The sequence below is a fragment of the Platalea leucorodia genome (assembly GCF_965183815.1).
Source record: "Platalea leucorodia genome assembly, chromosome: 6".
Taxonomy (NCBI): Eukaryota; Metazoa; Chordata; class Aves; order Pelecaniformes; family Threskiornithidae; genus Platalea; species Platalea leucorodia.
In genome coordinates this window covers 13,676,682-13,689,479 of record NC_138828.1, presented here as the reverse complement: position 1 = coordinate 13,689,479, position 12,798 = coordinate 13,676,682, and the positions used below count along the sequence as shown (strand labels likewise).

General features: G+C 56.3%; 2 protein-coding genes across 6 annotated transcripts in view; one reads left to right on the top strand and one right to left on the bottom strand.

Moving 5' to 3' along the window:
• Nucleotides 1-1,620, top strand: part of ELF2 (E74 like ETS transcription factor 2) — a 45,770-nt gene extending 44,150 nt beyond the window's left edge. For 4 of the 5 annotated variants that reach the window (XR_014228604.1, XR_014228606.1, XR_014228607.1 and 1 more), the window contains 2 exons: nucleotides 293-390; nucleotides 1,533-1,620. The gene's annotated coding sequence lies outside the window, so the exon portion shown is untranslated. Of the gene's footprint in view, nucleotides 1-205; nucleotides 391-1,532 lie in introns of all 5 variants that reach the window. The other variant, XR_014228605.1, reaches the window with a different exon arrangement.
• An 841-nt stretch (nucleotides 1,621-2,461) lies between these two features.
• Nucleotides 2,462-10,926, bottom strand: NOCT (nocturnin; the record flags this gene model as incomplete). Its single annotated transcript, XM_082316013.1, has 3 exons — nucleotides 10,732-10,926; nucleotides 4,364-4,633; nucleotides 2,462-3,297 (listed from the first exon to the last, which is right to left on the bottom strand). The coding sequence occupies exons 1-3, from the start codon at nucleotides 10,877-10,879 to the stop codon at nucleotides 2,462-2,464; spliced, it is 1,254 nt and encodes a 417-aa protein (XP_082172139.1). The 5' UTR covers nucleotides 10,880-10,926.
• Nucleotides 10,927-12,798: the final 1,872 nt, after the last annotated feature.

The following is a 12,798-nucleotide window of genomic DNA, read 5'->3' as shown; positions in this document are numbered from 1 at the left end:
GTTCGGTTTGGGTGGGCTTTTTTTTTTTTTTTTTTTTTTTTTTTTAATACAGATCTGAGTACAGTATTACCCTTGCTCTCAAGTCCACAAGTGTAGTTTCTTCCAGAAACTGCTATAAGGGTCTGAATGGAAACCTCCAGCTTCTGGTGTGACTTTTTGTGGTAGATGAGCAAGGATTTGACTTACTAAAGGTACCATCTTCTAGGTCTACAGTGTGGTGTTGCTTTTAGAAGTGTTCAGCTACAGATACTTCCATTAATGGGCAATTGTATTATTTCTTCTCCTTGTGAAGACCATTTGAGGGAAGATCCTGAGAGAAGATAACCCTGAAGGAGCAGCACTGCATCTCACCCCCTCGGAGAGCAGTAGTTGATATGTCCCATCTGCCTGGTAAGAGTATTCACCAAGGAAATCAGGCTCCTTGGTTGCAAAATCCTTTCTGTCCGGGGAATTTCAAATCCACACTTGCTAGAGGAGTCCTGCATCCCAGGCCGGTTAGAGGGGCTTCCGCTCCTCTGCCTGGAAACAGATCATCGCCCGCATCCTGCAAGGGTCAGGGACACTTGCAGAGTGTGTTACGGCTGTGCAACACCGCACTTTATTCGTTTGCCTGAAAGGGAGTGTGCTTGTGTGGGAATTCGGGACCTCAGTTGCCAGATTCTGTATTTCACTTACCAGCAACACAAGTACAATAATTTATGGGCTGTGTGAAGCACATACCTGTGGCGTTTCTTGCTCTTCAAATGACGTTTTAAAAGCAAAGTGACAAATAGAGCTGCCTGTCGTGAGGAGCCAGCTCTGCTAGGCATGCTAGCAGCCCTCGGGGAGGAATACTTGCACCCTGCTTTGCAGTACTGGCCAGGTTTGTAGCTCCACACAACTGTCGGAAAGAGTAATATTTACAGTAATAGAGAGCCTAGGCTTCATCTTTAGCTAGAGGAGAGAGCAGCTTAACATTGCTAAGCAAAGCAGCCGTGCCAGCTTGTAAGATTGGGACTGCGGGGTCGGGGGAAAGAGATGTGGAATGGGTAGCATCACCACCGAGTTGAGGCTCGAACAGTTGCTAGTTGAGACAGATCACCTACTTAGGACAGGGAAAGGACAAAGATGGCAGCAGAGACATTACTTTTTTTTCCAAAGACTTTTATTAATAAACACCTGGAACATTTAAGAGTTACTACGGGCCTTACTTTACATGGAAGTACTGCTTTATTTGCTCTGCCTCATCTTTCCCAACTATGTAAATGCCAGGCCAACTCCAGCTGTCGTCTCTCTTCCCTCCTCTCTCCCTCCCTCATTTTCCAGCATAGTGGCATGTTTACAATCCAGATGTGCAATACCTATGTGATACCAATGAGCACCATTCCACACACAAGAGTTACTACACTAACACAGCTCTGTTGTAGCCTGGGTGCTTAGCCAGAGTTCCCCTGGGCCACAGAAAGAGGCTCCTGAGCGCTGCTGCTGTATGATTTCAAGTCAGATGCAGGATCACCGACTTCTCTCAATAAATAAAATTTATCTTCTAACAGGTTCCAGTGTAGCTTTAATTCTGAAGATAAATAAAAGAAAGTCTTTCAACGTGAAGATTGGCCCTTTACTGAAACAGCAAGATTGACAAGACTACAAATTTAAACCATTTAGAAAAGTAATACTTGAAGCAGAGGAGGAAATACTCCCTGGTTAGGTGTGTCCTCTGGAGGGAAGCACAGAAGAGACAAAGAGAAGAGTGACTGTGTATACATAACCTACGGGCTGCACACGTGTAACGGGCACCTGCGCATTCATCTGGAAAAGCGAGGACATTACTATACGACGTAGAGGAGTTCGCCTCTATTTCCTCACCTGCTCTTGCTGGAGGGGGCCTTCCTCACGCTGCGCTATTATCCATTCATTTTTAATGAAATCGTCTTCTCAAGTCATGTGAAAATGAGAAGACAACACTAGTATGAGCTTAGATTTGTTCATGTCTAAGCTGCATTAAACTTCCTTTGTATTGCAACAGAAAAAGATACAAGAGAATCTCACTGAGTAGTCGGGCCTCGTTCCCTTTGGTACTTGCACAAGCTTAAGAGGAAATAAATAAAATTAGCATGCTGTCAGGGCAAGTTGTTTTACAAACACAAGTGTTCTGATTTAAATACTAAGGCCTCCACATTCATCAGAGGATTAAATCCTTAAAGACGGGGGTTAGTGAAAGGATAAAGCTCATTTGCCTTCGGCTTTCAAACCCCGGCGTGGCAAGAACACCGTGACGAGGACACTGACTCATTTCTTCCTCCCTTGGAGGCTCCAGATTAACAAGCGCTGAACGGCAAGTGTAACTCCAAACAAGTGCCCAAAATAATGTTTAGTCAACAGTATTTCCTCATCCTTCAATAGCTTCCAGCTTCAAAAGTTTTCTCTACAATAAAATAGTGGTGAGTTAAGACACTGCAATACCAGGTGGCATTCCAGTGCGTTACAGCAGTCTGTCGGGGTCTTGATTAAAACTAAAGTCACACACCAGAGACAGGTGATCGGAAGGGTAATTGAATGATGGCAGCCTGTTGGGCCCAATTTGCTCTTCAGTCAGCAAGTCCAGGGCTGAGTTCACATTCAAGGCATGCTGGGAATACCAGATATAATCCAGCGTGTGCCGGCACTCTCCCGAGGGTCGGATCTTCCAGGTGGTGTACGGGGGCTCTGACTGCCCGTCGGGGCTCAGCAGCTTGTATGCACTGTTTAAGTTGAGGCTGGAGTTGGAAAATTCTCTGTAGACCTCCTCCGTTGGCTCCGCGTTGAAGTCTCCGCAGATGATCAGAGGGATCTTCGCACCTTGGGTAATGCTCTTCAGGTTCTGGAGGAGATCGCAGCCTTGCGCGGACCGAAACCTCTCCCAGCCAGTACGGGCTTTCAGGTGAGTGACGGCAATGCAGAACAGTCTCCCGGTTTCGTTGCACTTCAGCGTCTGAGCTATGGCCACTTGGTTGGTCTTCAGCTTCATGGCGGTCAGCCGGATGTTAGCGCTGTTGATGAGCTCAAAGCGGTCTTTGAGGAAAAACAAGGCGCAGCCGTCCGGCCCGTTGTTCTGCTCCACATCGAGGCACGGGGACCACGGCTTCGGGAAGAAAGTACACTGGTAGCCGAGTCGGCTGAGGAGTGGCTCAAAGGTGTCAAAGTAGTGGTCGACTTCTTGCAGGCACAAGATGTCAGGCTTGTACGCGAGGATTTCCTCCAGGATGAGGCACTTCCTCTCTTCCCACTTCAGAGCTTCCATGGGGCACTGAACAAAGTTATCTTTGCCTTCTCCGAGAGCTGAAATTAGCAGGGAGGGGAAGAAAAAAAAGAAAAAAAAGTTGTTACCAATAGCTAAAACAGGCCGTCTTCCTCCAAGTTGGCAGAGGCCAGTGGCCAGCTTGCAGCAGCCCGTGGCTGCCTGCAGCCCTGCACGAGAGCAGGCGGTCTGTCGCAGCGCAAGGGGTTACGGCGGGAAGCGGCACCAGGCTTTCGCAACGCTTTGCTTTCTCTGTAAAACGCGTGTACATCGGTTTACACGCAGGCGATGGGTTTTGCAGGAGTAGCTGCTGACTTTAAGGGTGCCGGGCTTGCCAATGGGCGTGGGAACCCCTTCTCAAAACGCTGAAGTCTCTCCAAAAAACTTAAGTTCCCTTTACAGATATGAGTTAAAGACTTCTTCCCCCTCTTCCCCAAAGTCACTACGCTGTGGCGAGTGCTTCCACACATGGCTGCCACAGCTTGAGCCTAAGGAAAAATGCAGTGGGATAGGAGCGACTTAACTGGAGGATGTTAAGGCAGTCCCTACGTGGGGGATTTCCCACCCCAAAGGATTTTAAGATGAGGCTGTTGCAAAAGTTAATTTACAGCCTTGATTTTAGGGGTCTGAGGGGGGAAAAAAAAAAAGTTAAAATTATTTTGAGGAATTAAGCGTTCCCGTACCAGATCTGAATCCCTGAATAGTTCACTGACAAACTAATTAGAAAACTGTAGAGAAGCTTTACAAAGAACAAAACTTAGGGAAGGATGAGTCTCTTCTGGCGGTTAACTATCCAAAAGTGATGGGTCACAGCTTTTTGAATATACTGTGTTCAGTTAAGACAGGCATTCAGAGCCGCCTCTGGCCTCGCGGTTGCAAGGACAGACTTTTTTTCCTTTCCCATAGAACAGAAGGCAAGCCACTATTTCAAGTGCTGAAGATCTGCCCCCCCGGCCCTCCGTCAGTTGTGCCTCACGTAATTCACCTCTCCCCCTTTGCTCCGCCAGCCCCAGGCATGCCTAACTACGTGGGCACAACTGCATTTAAAGGTTTTCCTTGCTGCGTTTGATCTCAAGGTCACACCGTGAGCTTAGAGGCAGCTCCTACCTTGGGCAAGGATGTTCCACTGCATGACCCGAATGGGGCGGTGGTTACTGGCAGCGTTTTTCTTCAGGTCCACGAAGTCCCTCTGAAACCGGGGTGGCCGTTTCTGCAGAACGATCTGACATTCCTCCAGCAAATCCTTGGGGTCTATAGGATCCAGCCGTGCCGAGTCCGGCTGCTCCAGGCAGTCCTGGTGCTGGGACACGGCGCTGCTGCTCAGCGTCTTGGCGAGCGCGCTGTAGAGTCGGCTGGTGCTGTTTCCCATGGAACACACTGGAAAGGAAAAAAAGGTGTTAGAGAGGGCCACCATGGCCCTTCACACCGCTTAGGTGCCTTACAGACAACCTTGTTACGCTGCCAGCAATTTGTGGGTTGTGCAGGAGCCTGCTCCCGAATCCGAGGTAAAACAAGGATGCAGAGATGGGGTTAGTGCTGTCCACACTCTCATCGTGTTTTGCTTATTATCAGGGGCTGCCTGCCACCTTCTGCAGCGTGCAAACGGTCTGGTTTAAGACATCGTGCAGGTGTCTTCTAAGGAAAGAAAGGAGTCTTTCATCCAGAATAGCAGGGCTAAGATTAACTTCTGCACGTGTTGTAGGAAACGAGAGAGTGTACTTTTTTCCTCCTCAGAGAGGAGAGAGCCCAGCAGGTAGATGAATACTGCCTGCTCCTTATTTCGTGTGCAGCATTTGTCTCTAATGGAGACGGTGCTCCGCACGCCCGGCACCCTGTGCCTATCTGGGATGCCTCCGGGCTGTGGGCCTCCTGCCTGCAGAGCAGCAAGCAGGGTCAATCATTCCCTCGGGTTAATATTTAATAGGCATCTCTGATCACAGCTTCATTCACCCCAAAAGCAGCAACGTTTTCACAAGCGCAGAGCGGCCAGATGCTTCTGCTGGCTTAGCCCTCGGGATGTGGAGTGAAGGGGGTCTCTCCAGTTCCCCCTCACGCCCCTACGCTCACTCCCCTCGCCCTCCTTTCTCCCTTCGTCTCCTCGCTCCTTCGCGCTGTGCCCCAGCTCGGCAGCTTCCAGCAGGCCCCGCGGTCCTGCAGTCCTCCCCGGGCCCCAGCCACCTCCTCCTCCTTCGGCCGTCTTAAACACACGTCCTGCAAATAAGCCGCCGTCCCCCAGCTCCCCCTGTTAATGCCTGCTAGCAGCGAGCCCCCAGCCCGGCCCCGCGTCTCCAGCAGGGAGGTCCCCCCATCCCACACAGGGCCACGGGGGGGGGGGGTGTGTGTCCCACTCTGTTTTGCCCCTTGGCTTAGGTGCAGGAGGTGGCTGCAGCCCTCTTCCCCTAGCAGGGGTCAGGCAGCAGAGCCACCCCGTTCAGACAGCAGCCCTCGTGACTATCGTGCTAGAAAACACCTCCTCCCGCTTCACAAGAGCACAACCAGCACCACCGGGCAGCCGTAAATGCCCCGAGACTTGCTTACTGCAAACACACAGGAGACTGGTAGTGTTATGGGCTGGGCTTCAGGGGAGCTGTGGAGGAGTTTGCGTGGAGTTTGTGGTACTCCTACACATGCCCACAGCAGCTCCTCGGCATGGCCGTGCATGCCCCGAGATCTCGGAGTGTCCAGAGAAGGGCAACGAAGCTGGTGAAGGGTCTGGAGCACAAGTCTTGTGAGGAGCGGCTGAGGGAGCTGGGGTTGTTCAGCCTGGAGAAGAGGAGGCTGAGGGGAGACCTTATTGCTCTCTACAGCTACCTGAAAGGAGGTTGTAGCGAGGTGGGGGTCGGTCTCTTCTCCCCAATAACAAGTGATAGGACGAGAGGAAATGGCCTCAAGCTGCGCCAGGGGAGGTTTAGGTTGGATATTAGGAAAAACTTCTTCACCGAAAGGGTGGTCAAGCACTGGCACAGGCTGCCCAGGGAAGTGGCTGAGTCTCCATCCCTGGAGGTATTTAAAGGACGGATAGATGTGGTGCTCGAGGACATGGTTTAGTGGTGGACTTGGCAGCGCTGGGTTAACGGTTGGACTCGATGTCATCTTAAGGGTCTTTTCCAACCTTAACGATTCTATGAGTCTATCCCTTCCAACCCTTCCTCAGGGGAAGGGTCCTGCTCCAACGTGCCGCCCTCGCCACAGCGCGCGGGGAGCGCTCGAAGGGAGGCCGCGCGCGCGCCCCTCCGCGCTCTGCCCGAGCGGCGCGGCCGGACGCGGGGCTTCCCCTCGCACGTGGGCAGGAAGGGCGGCGCTCGCACCGCAGCAACTTCTGCAAGAGGCAACGCTGACAGAGTTTCGTTGTTGTCTCAACTTACTCTGAATGCATTTTGCAAAGGTAATCTTGAGCAAAAGAACTTCAGTTTTGCATTGCTGTTGGCCCACAGCAGCTTTAAGTAAGTTTATTTGTACCTTTGAGTTACTTAAAAACGGAAGAGACTCGTCATCTCGTGCTCACATCTTGCGGCAGATTTGGGGTGTTACCCAACACACGTGCGCGTTCAGCCTTTGCTAGCTGGAACTACAGTGTTACCAACCGTAAGAGCTGGTGACAGAGACAGGATAGCGACAGCCCTGGCTAGAGGGGAAGGCAGGAAGGTGGGAGCCCTAACAGTTCAATAAACATACCTAGGAGGAGTAAAAGCAAAAAGAAAGACCCTGCAGCAGAAGCCTCATCTCCCTGTCTTTAGCAAAATGGGTACTTTTAAAGACACTAAAAAATACTTGCTTTAACCTATGTTTTGTATGTGTAAGCCAGTGGAATAGTGCCTCTGAACGGTTCTAAGGAAGTTGTAAATTGGGAATTTAAATCTCTCCCCACCTCCATCTCCATCCTTTTAGTTAAAGTTCAAAGTACCAGGAGTTCCTCAAGCTGAGATGTCTTTCTAGGGGAACTGTGTTTAAAGCATTTCAGTTTCTGCAGTCTTTCTTAGTTTACAACTCTTGTCAAGAAGCCAAGCAGTGCTGAAGTAGGAGAAATGCCATTTCATAGTGAGGGAAGCAGGCCCAAACACGAAATCCCCAAGCAGGGCCCTGACACGGCTGCGAGGGGCTGGGGAGCAGGAACACGAGCGTGCTCTGTGCTGGCTGCGGAAGGGTCCGGCTTGCACGCTGCCAGAGCTGCCAGGCAGAAACTCGAAGAAATCAACAGAGCTTTTAATGAAAGCTCCCCAGGGAGCTCCTCGCCTGTTTTTGGGGTAGGTACAACCCACAGTTAAGTGCTGCCACTGGAGAGAAGTGCACGGTGCTTTCTGCTGCCTCGGGGCTGCCGTCAGCAGCTGCGGACAGCCACGAGCCCCCGGCCCCGCGCGCCCCTGCCCTCCCCTCCTGGCACAGCGCCGGCCAGGCGCTGGGAAGCCCACGCGGAGGCAGTGCCTTCCGTGGATGAACACGGCTCACACAGGCCTCTCCAAAGGACTAACAGGGAGTTACTCCGCTCCAAGAAGCCATCAGCAAGAGCCTAGGCTGCTCCTTGCTTGACCTGAATCAGAGGGAGGACGCTGAAAGGGACAAACTAGGTGCGAGGCATCTGAAGCCAAAAGCCTACCCTAAAGCTCTGAGCAGCTTACATCTGTTGCAGCAGGGTGAAGCCTAGGTTCAGTCATGCGCCTGCCAAGCTGCAAACAAAGCCAGAGTATTGTCTAAATCTCATCGTCCCTGGGGTCATGGGGTGTCCAGCTCTTTATGGGGAGTCAGGCGTAGCTTAACCTGCATGGGATGAGCTATGGCCCTGCTGCAGCACAGATCCCACAGCTTTTAAAGTCAGTAATGTCTCAGGAAGGAAAAAGCTTCTGTCTTCTTTTGAGACCCCAGGGAAGGCTGGCTGAAAGAGAGCCTCGGCTGCAAGTCAAACGCTTTCAGGCCTGTTGCCGGTGGCTTGGGAGTCCTTGGCTGAAGGGGGACTCCTGCGGGAAGGCTCCAGCTTAAGATGACTGATGAACCGTGCAAATTCTTTGTCTCCAAAGCACTGAAACCACCGCAGCATGGACTGAATTGTTCTGCAGAAGAGAGGCCAGCCCAGCAACCCGAACACTGAAACTCCAAACGCAAAATCCATTTGTTAATTTGCAATGCTTAACGTGTCCGTGGCAGCGAGGCAAGTAGGAGGTCACCGTTCCGAGATCCTTACAGTCCAAGTTAAATGACCTGCAACTGGCTGGGCTAATGTCTGCCGCCAGCGCCGTGACACCGCGGTGCTGGTGTACGCAGAGGAGCAAGCGGACTCCTGAGCTTGCACTTCAGCAGCGGGTGGTGAACGTGGAAGCGATTCTTTTGGTGCGATGTTGCAATGGGGAACGCCAGCTCAGCAATTGCTATTCGAGGTGCTTAAAATAAAAAAAAAAAACAAACCCCAACAACAAACCCTTCCTCTCAGCAAGGGTGGTGCCTCAGCACGGTAAGGGCAGGGGAAGAATTTAAACTGTCCATTAAACTTCAGAACAGGATGCAAAGTTCAAGGTTTCTTGTGTCATCTGGCAACAGCACAGAAGGGATGAACTTCTGGGATCTCACGCAACGAGCAGTCACGGACTTCATTTTAAGGACTGTGCTTCAAAGATGAGGGCTGCGGTGCGCAGGCAGACCAGGGGGCTGCAGCGGGTATCGGAGCCAGGGCCCTTACCTTTTGGGTAAGGTGAATGGCACTCTGGTTTCCCTTCCTTTCACCTCCTACCTCCCAGCACTGCTTTTGGCCGAGAGCCCCCGCCTCGCTCACTGCGGGGGTTTCACGGCCAGGTGAACGGCTCCGCCACACCTGCAGCTGCTCTGTAGTTGCATCAGCCTCCCCGCAGCCGAGGAGGCTGGCAGCAGCCCGAGACGCCCGCCCTGCAACCCCGGTTCTAGGAGAAACTTGGCAGACTCCATCCCCATGTGACAAATCCTATGCTGCAGGGTATCGTACTACATGTATAGCCTTGTTCGGGCCAGCCGCGGGAGCGCAGCCCTGGGCCACCCGCATTCAAAGCGGCGGTTGCTGCTGCGTGGAGTTTGAGCCCTGATTTTGGCACCTAGGCTGCTCTTAGGCACCGAGGGGTCGGGACCCTCCTAAGGGGATTCAGCGAGCTGTCACAGCAGGGGAGGTGCTGCCCAGTCAACAGGCAACACCAGAAAGAGGAGGGAACCTCAAATCCGGCCCTGAGTAATACACGAAATCAGTACTTGGCACGAGCTCTGGAAACCCTTTTTCTCATGAGTGCTCTGATCATGAGCTCGACTGCCAGCTCGCAGGCACACGTGCTCCTCTTCCCTGTAGCTCCGTGAGGCTTCAACCCTGCCGGTGGGCATCCTGGCCTTCAGCCGGAGAATGGAAGCACCCTGCCCCAGCCTGGCCTCTAGAGCCCTCCTGTAACAGCACCAACGGGGAACCAACACCCCTCACCCCAACACCAGGTGAGGACAGCAGGGAAAAGCGGATCTCCCACCTGCCAGGTCGGTAACACAGCCTCAGGTACGGCACAAAGGGTGTCGGACACATCCCCGGACACACCACCTCTCCCACCGGCAGCAGCCTGGAGCCAAGGTGGCCGCTGCCCCGGCTTTTGCCGGGAGCCTCTCCTCCAGCTGTGCCTCTTTAGCCACGCTCAGAGGCAAGCTGCTGGTCAACAGACGCGGCTTCAGGCTGTACCTGAGCAGCAGAGGCCCGGCGGTGCGTCACCGCTCCGCTCCCAGCCTGGCCGCAGGGCAGCGGGCAGGGAGCGTGGTGCTGCCAGGGTGCCGTCCTCACACCGACTCCTCACACCGACTCCGGGCAGAGCGTGCACCCAAGGACATGCGGGACCCCGAACGCTTTCTGAGACTCATTTTGGGAGTGAAGAACAGGGCGTAATCATTAGTACCTAATGGCACAGGCAAGCAGGAACCTGATGGCTGAGCATCACCGCCTTTGCCTGCCGGAGGGCAAGCTGGGCTTTGCCCACACACTGTCTCTAGTGGAAAAAAAAGCCCACTGTGAGTCAAGTCTGTCCCACATAAAGCGCGACACTGGAAGAGACCGGTTCAGCCAGCCGACAGCACGCTTCCGACAGCGGGATAAAGATACTGACCCACTGGGACACCAGAGGAGTTACCCCACCAATACTTGGGTTTATCGCGAGCAGCCAGCCCGCGTTTGGGCGCGGAGCGGGCCCCATCGCCCAGCCTTCGCCGAAACCCTTCTGCAGCGCCGGCGGGCTGGCTGCCAGCGCCTGGATGTCACTTGCTCAGGCTTAGCGAGCAAAAGCCACGGCCTTAAAATTAAGGGCTGGCTTCAGTTGTTGGGGCAGGGCAGGGCAGGGCAGGGCGGCTGGCGAGGGAAGAGGGCGAGCTGGGGGTGAGAACCCCGGCGCCTCTGCTCCGGCCGCCGCAGCCGGGCCCCGGCGGCCCGGTTAACCGGAGCCGGCGCTCCGCAGCCCCCCCGGCCGCGTCCCCGCTCCCCGGTGCCCGGTACCCACCTGGGCGGGGCGCGCTGCCCGCTGCTGCCGGCGGGGCGGCGGGGCCGAGGGGCGGCGGCGGGGCGCGGGGCCGCGGCAGGAGGGCGGCGGGGGCGCAGCAGAGGGCGGGCAGCGCCGAGCAGAGGCAGCGAGCGGGGCTCTGGTACATGCTCCCGGCGGGGCGGGCGGAGCGGAGCGCGGCGCAGCGGGACGGCACCGGACGAGTCGAGCAGCGGCTCCCGCGCCCGCCCCGCGGCGGCGCTTATAGAGGCGGCGGCGGCGGCCCCCGGCGCGGCCGGTACAGCCGGCACCTACCACCCGCCCCCGGGGGGACACACGGGCACGCCGCGGGCGCCGCCCCCCGCACCGACCCCGCCGGCGGCGACCGGCGTCTCCCGCGGCCGCTCCGCGCCTCCCGCTGCCGCGGCCGGGGGGCGATGCCCCGGGGCGGGGGGAGGCCGAGCCCCGCCGCCGCGCATCCCCCCCCCCCCCCCCCCGCCGTGGAGTGGTCTCGCCCGGCGGAGGTTTTCCGCTGGTGACGTCAAAGAGGGGAGCGTTCCGTTCCCACGGACGTCACGGCGCGGGGGTTGGTGGCTCCGTGACCTCACTCCCGTCCCCTTCCCTCCCCCGCCGGGGTCGCTCGGGCCGGTTGGGCCGCGGGTGTCTCCCCACGCGTGGGGCGGCCGCACGCTGCCCTGGCCGGCGTCGGTCGCATCAGGGCTCCCCGCGGCGCGAAGCCCCACGCACGCCCCTCTCCCCGCGCCGGCGGAGGGGCCGCGGCCCCAGACCCACGGGCAGGGCAGGGCAGGGCGTTCCCCCGGCGCGGCGGTCCCACGCGGGGCCGAGCCTGCCGAGCCCCGCGGTGGGGGGGGTGGGGGAGGAGTCATCCCTCGTAACGGGGGTCTCGCCCCCGAAGCCGGGAGCTGGGGGTCCCTGCGCCCACCCGCGCCGGGGGCCCTGCGGAGGGCCCCCCGCGGCCCACGGTCAGGCCGCGCCCGGTGGGTGGCGGGCGGTGGGCGTCGGGCGGTGGGCGTAGGCCGGGCGCGCTCCCTCGTTGTGAAAACGTGACGTTTTCTGAAACGTTGCATCACTTTATGTGTTTGACAAAACGCAGAGGTCGCTCGTGGGAGGTCGAGGCGGCCTGCGAGAGGAGCTGCTACGGGAGCTAGGCCGGGCGGGCAGCTTGGCGTTGGACCCGGCTCTGCTCCCACCCCGCTGCTTCCCTCGGTCCCAGGAGGACCGGGAGCAGGGCACAACAGCCGATCCTTGCCTTCTGGTGTTTCGGTACCGCCGTCAGGGTGTTTTTTCCCAGCTCGCTGCCTGCTCGGCTCAGGGTGGTTACAGCCGGCCGCTGGAGGCGAGAGGCAAGAGAGAGGAGTCATCTCTGCCTGAGAGAAACACAGGCTGGGCTCCGCCACCGAGCAGAAGTCAAGTTTTGGGGAGGATCTTAACTTTGCTCTTTTCCTTGCGCCGTCAGGATGGGTTACTTGCAGGCTGCCCCTATGGGTGATGCCCACGAAGGGGATTTCACAGCCCCTCAGAGCCCCGGAAAGCTGCGGCTGCTGTTGTGGTTGGGGACGCGTGCCGGCACGCCTCGGGGTGCGCGGGAAAGGGGGTTTTCACCTTTCTGGGGACTAAACTGGCCTTCCAGGGCTGGAAGCGAATGCCAGGTGTCATCAGAAAGGCAGGACTCCTTTTTTCCAGCGGGTTGGTGCTCTGACGGGATGAGAGCTCCGACTTCCCAGGAGAACGCAGGTACTTATCTTTCCGAAGCGTAACGGCCTGCCCTGCTTTCCCCAGTGCAGGAAGGGCGTTGCCTCTTGTCTCGCCTCTGGGCGACGCGAAGAGCGGTCGATTGCTGCCCTTGTTCTAGCAGCCTTTTAATCTACTTGAAGACTTTGTTGTGGGCCTCTTGGTCTTTCTTCCCCCCCCCCCGCCCCAGAAAAAAAGAAACTTGCTTCCTTCAGATCACGTCTTCTAAATCTCTTTTTCTTATTGCTTTCTCCTCGAGCTTTTCCTTGCTTGACCCGGCCCAGAAGCGAGGTCCTGCGCTTCCCCGCTGTGTCCTGTGTCCCAGTGCTCATCCCG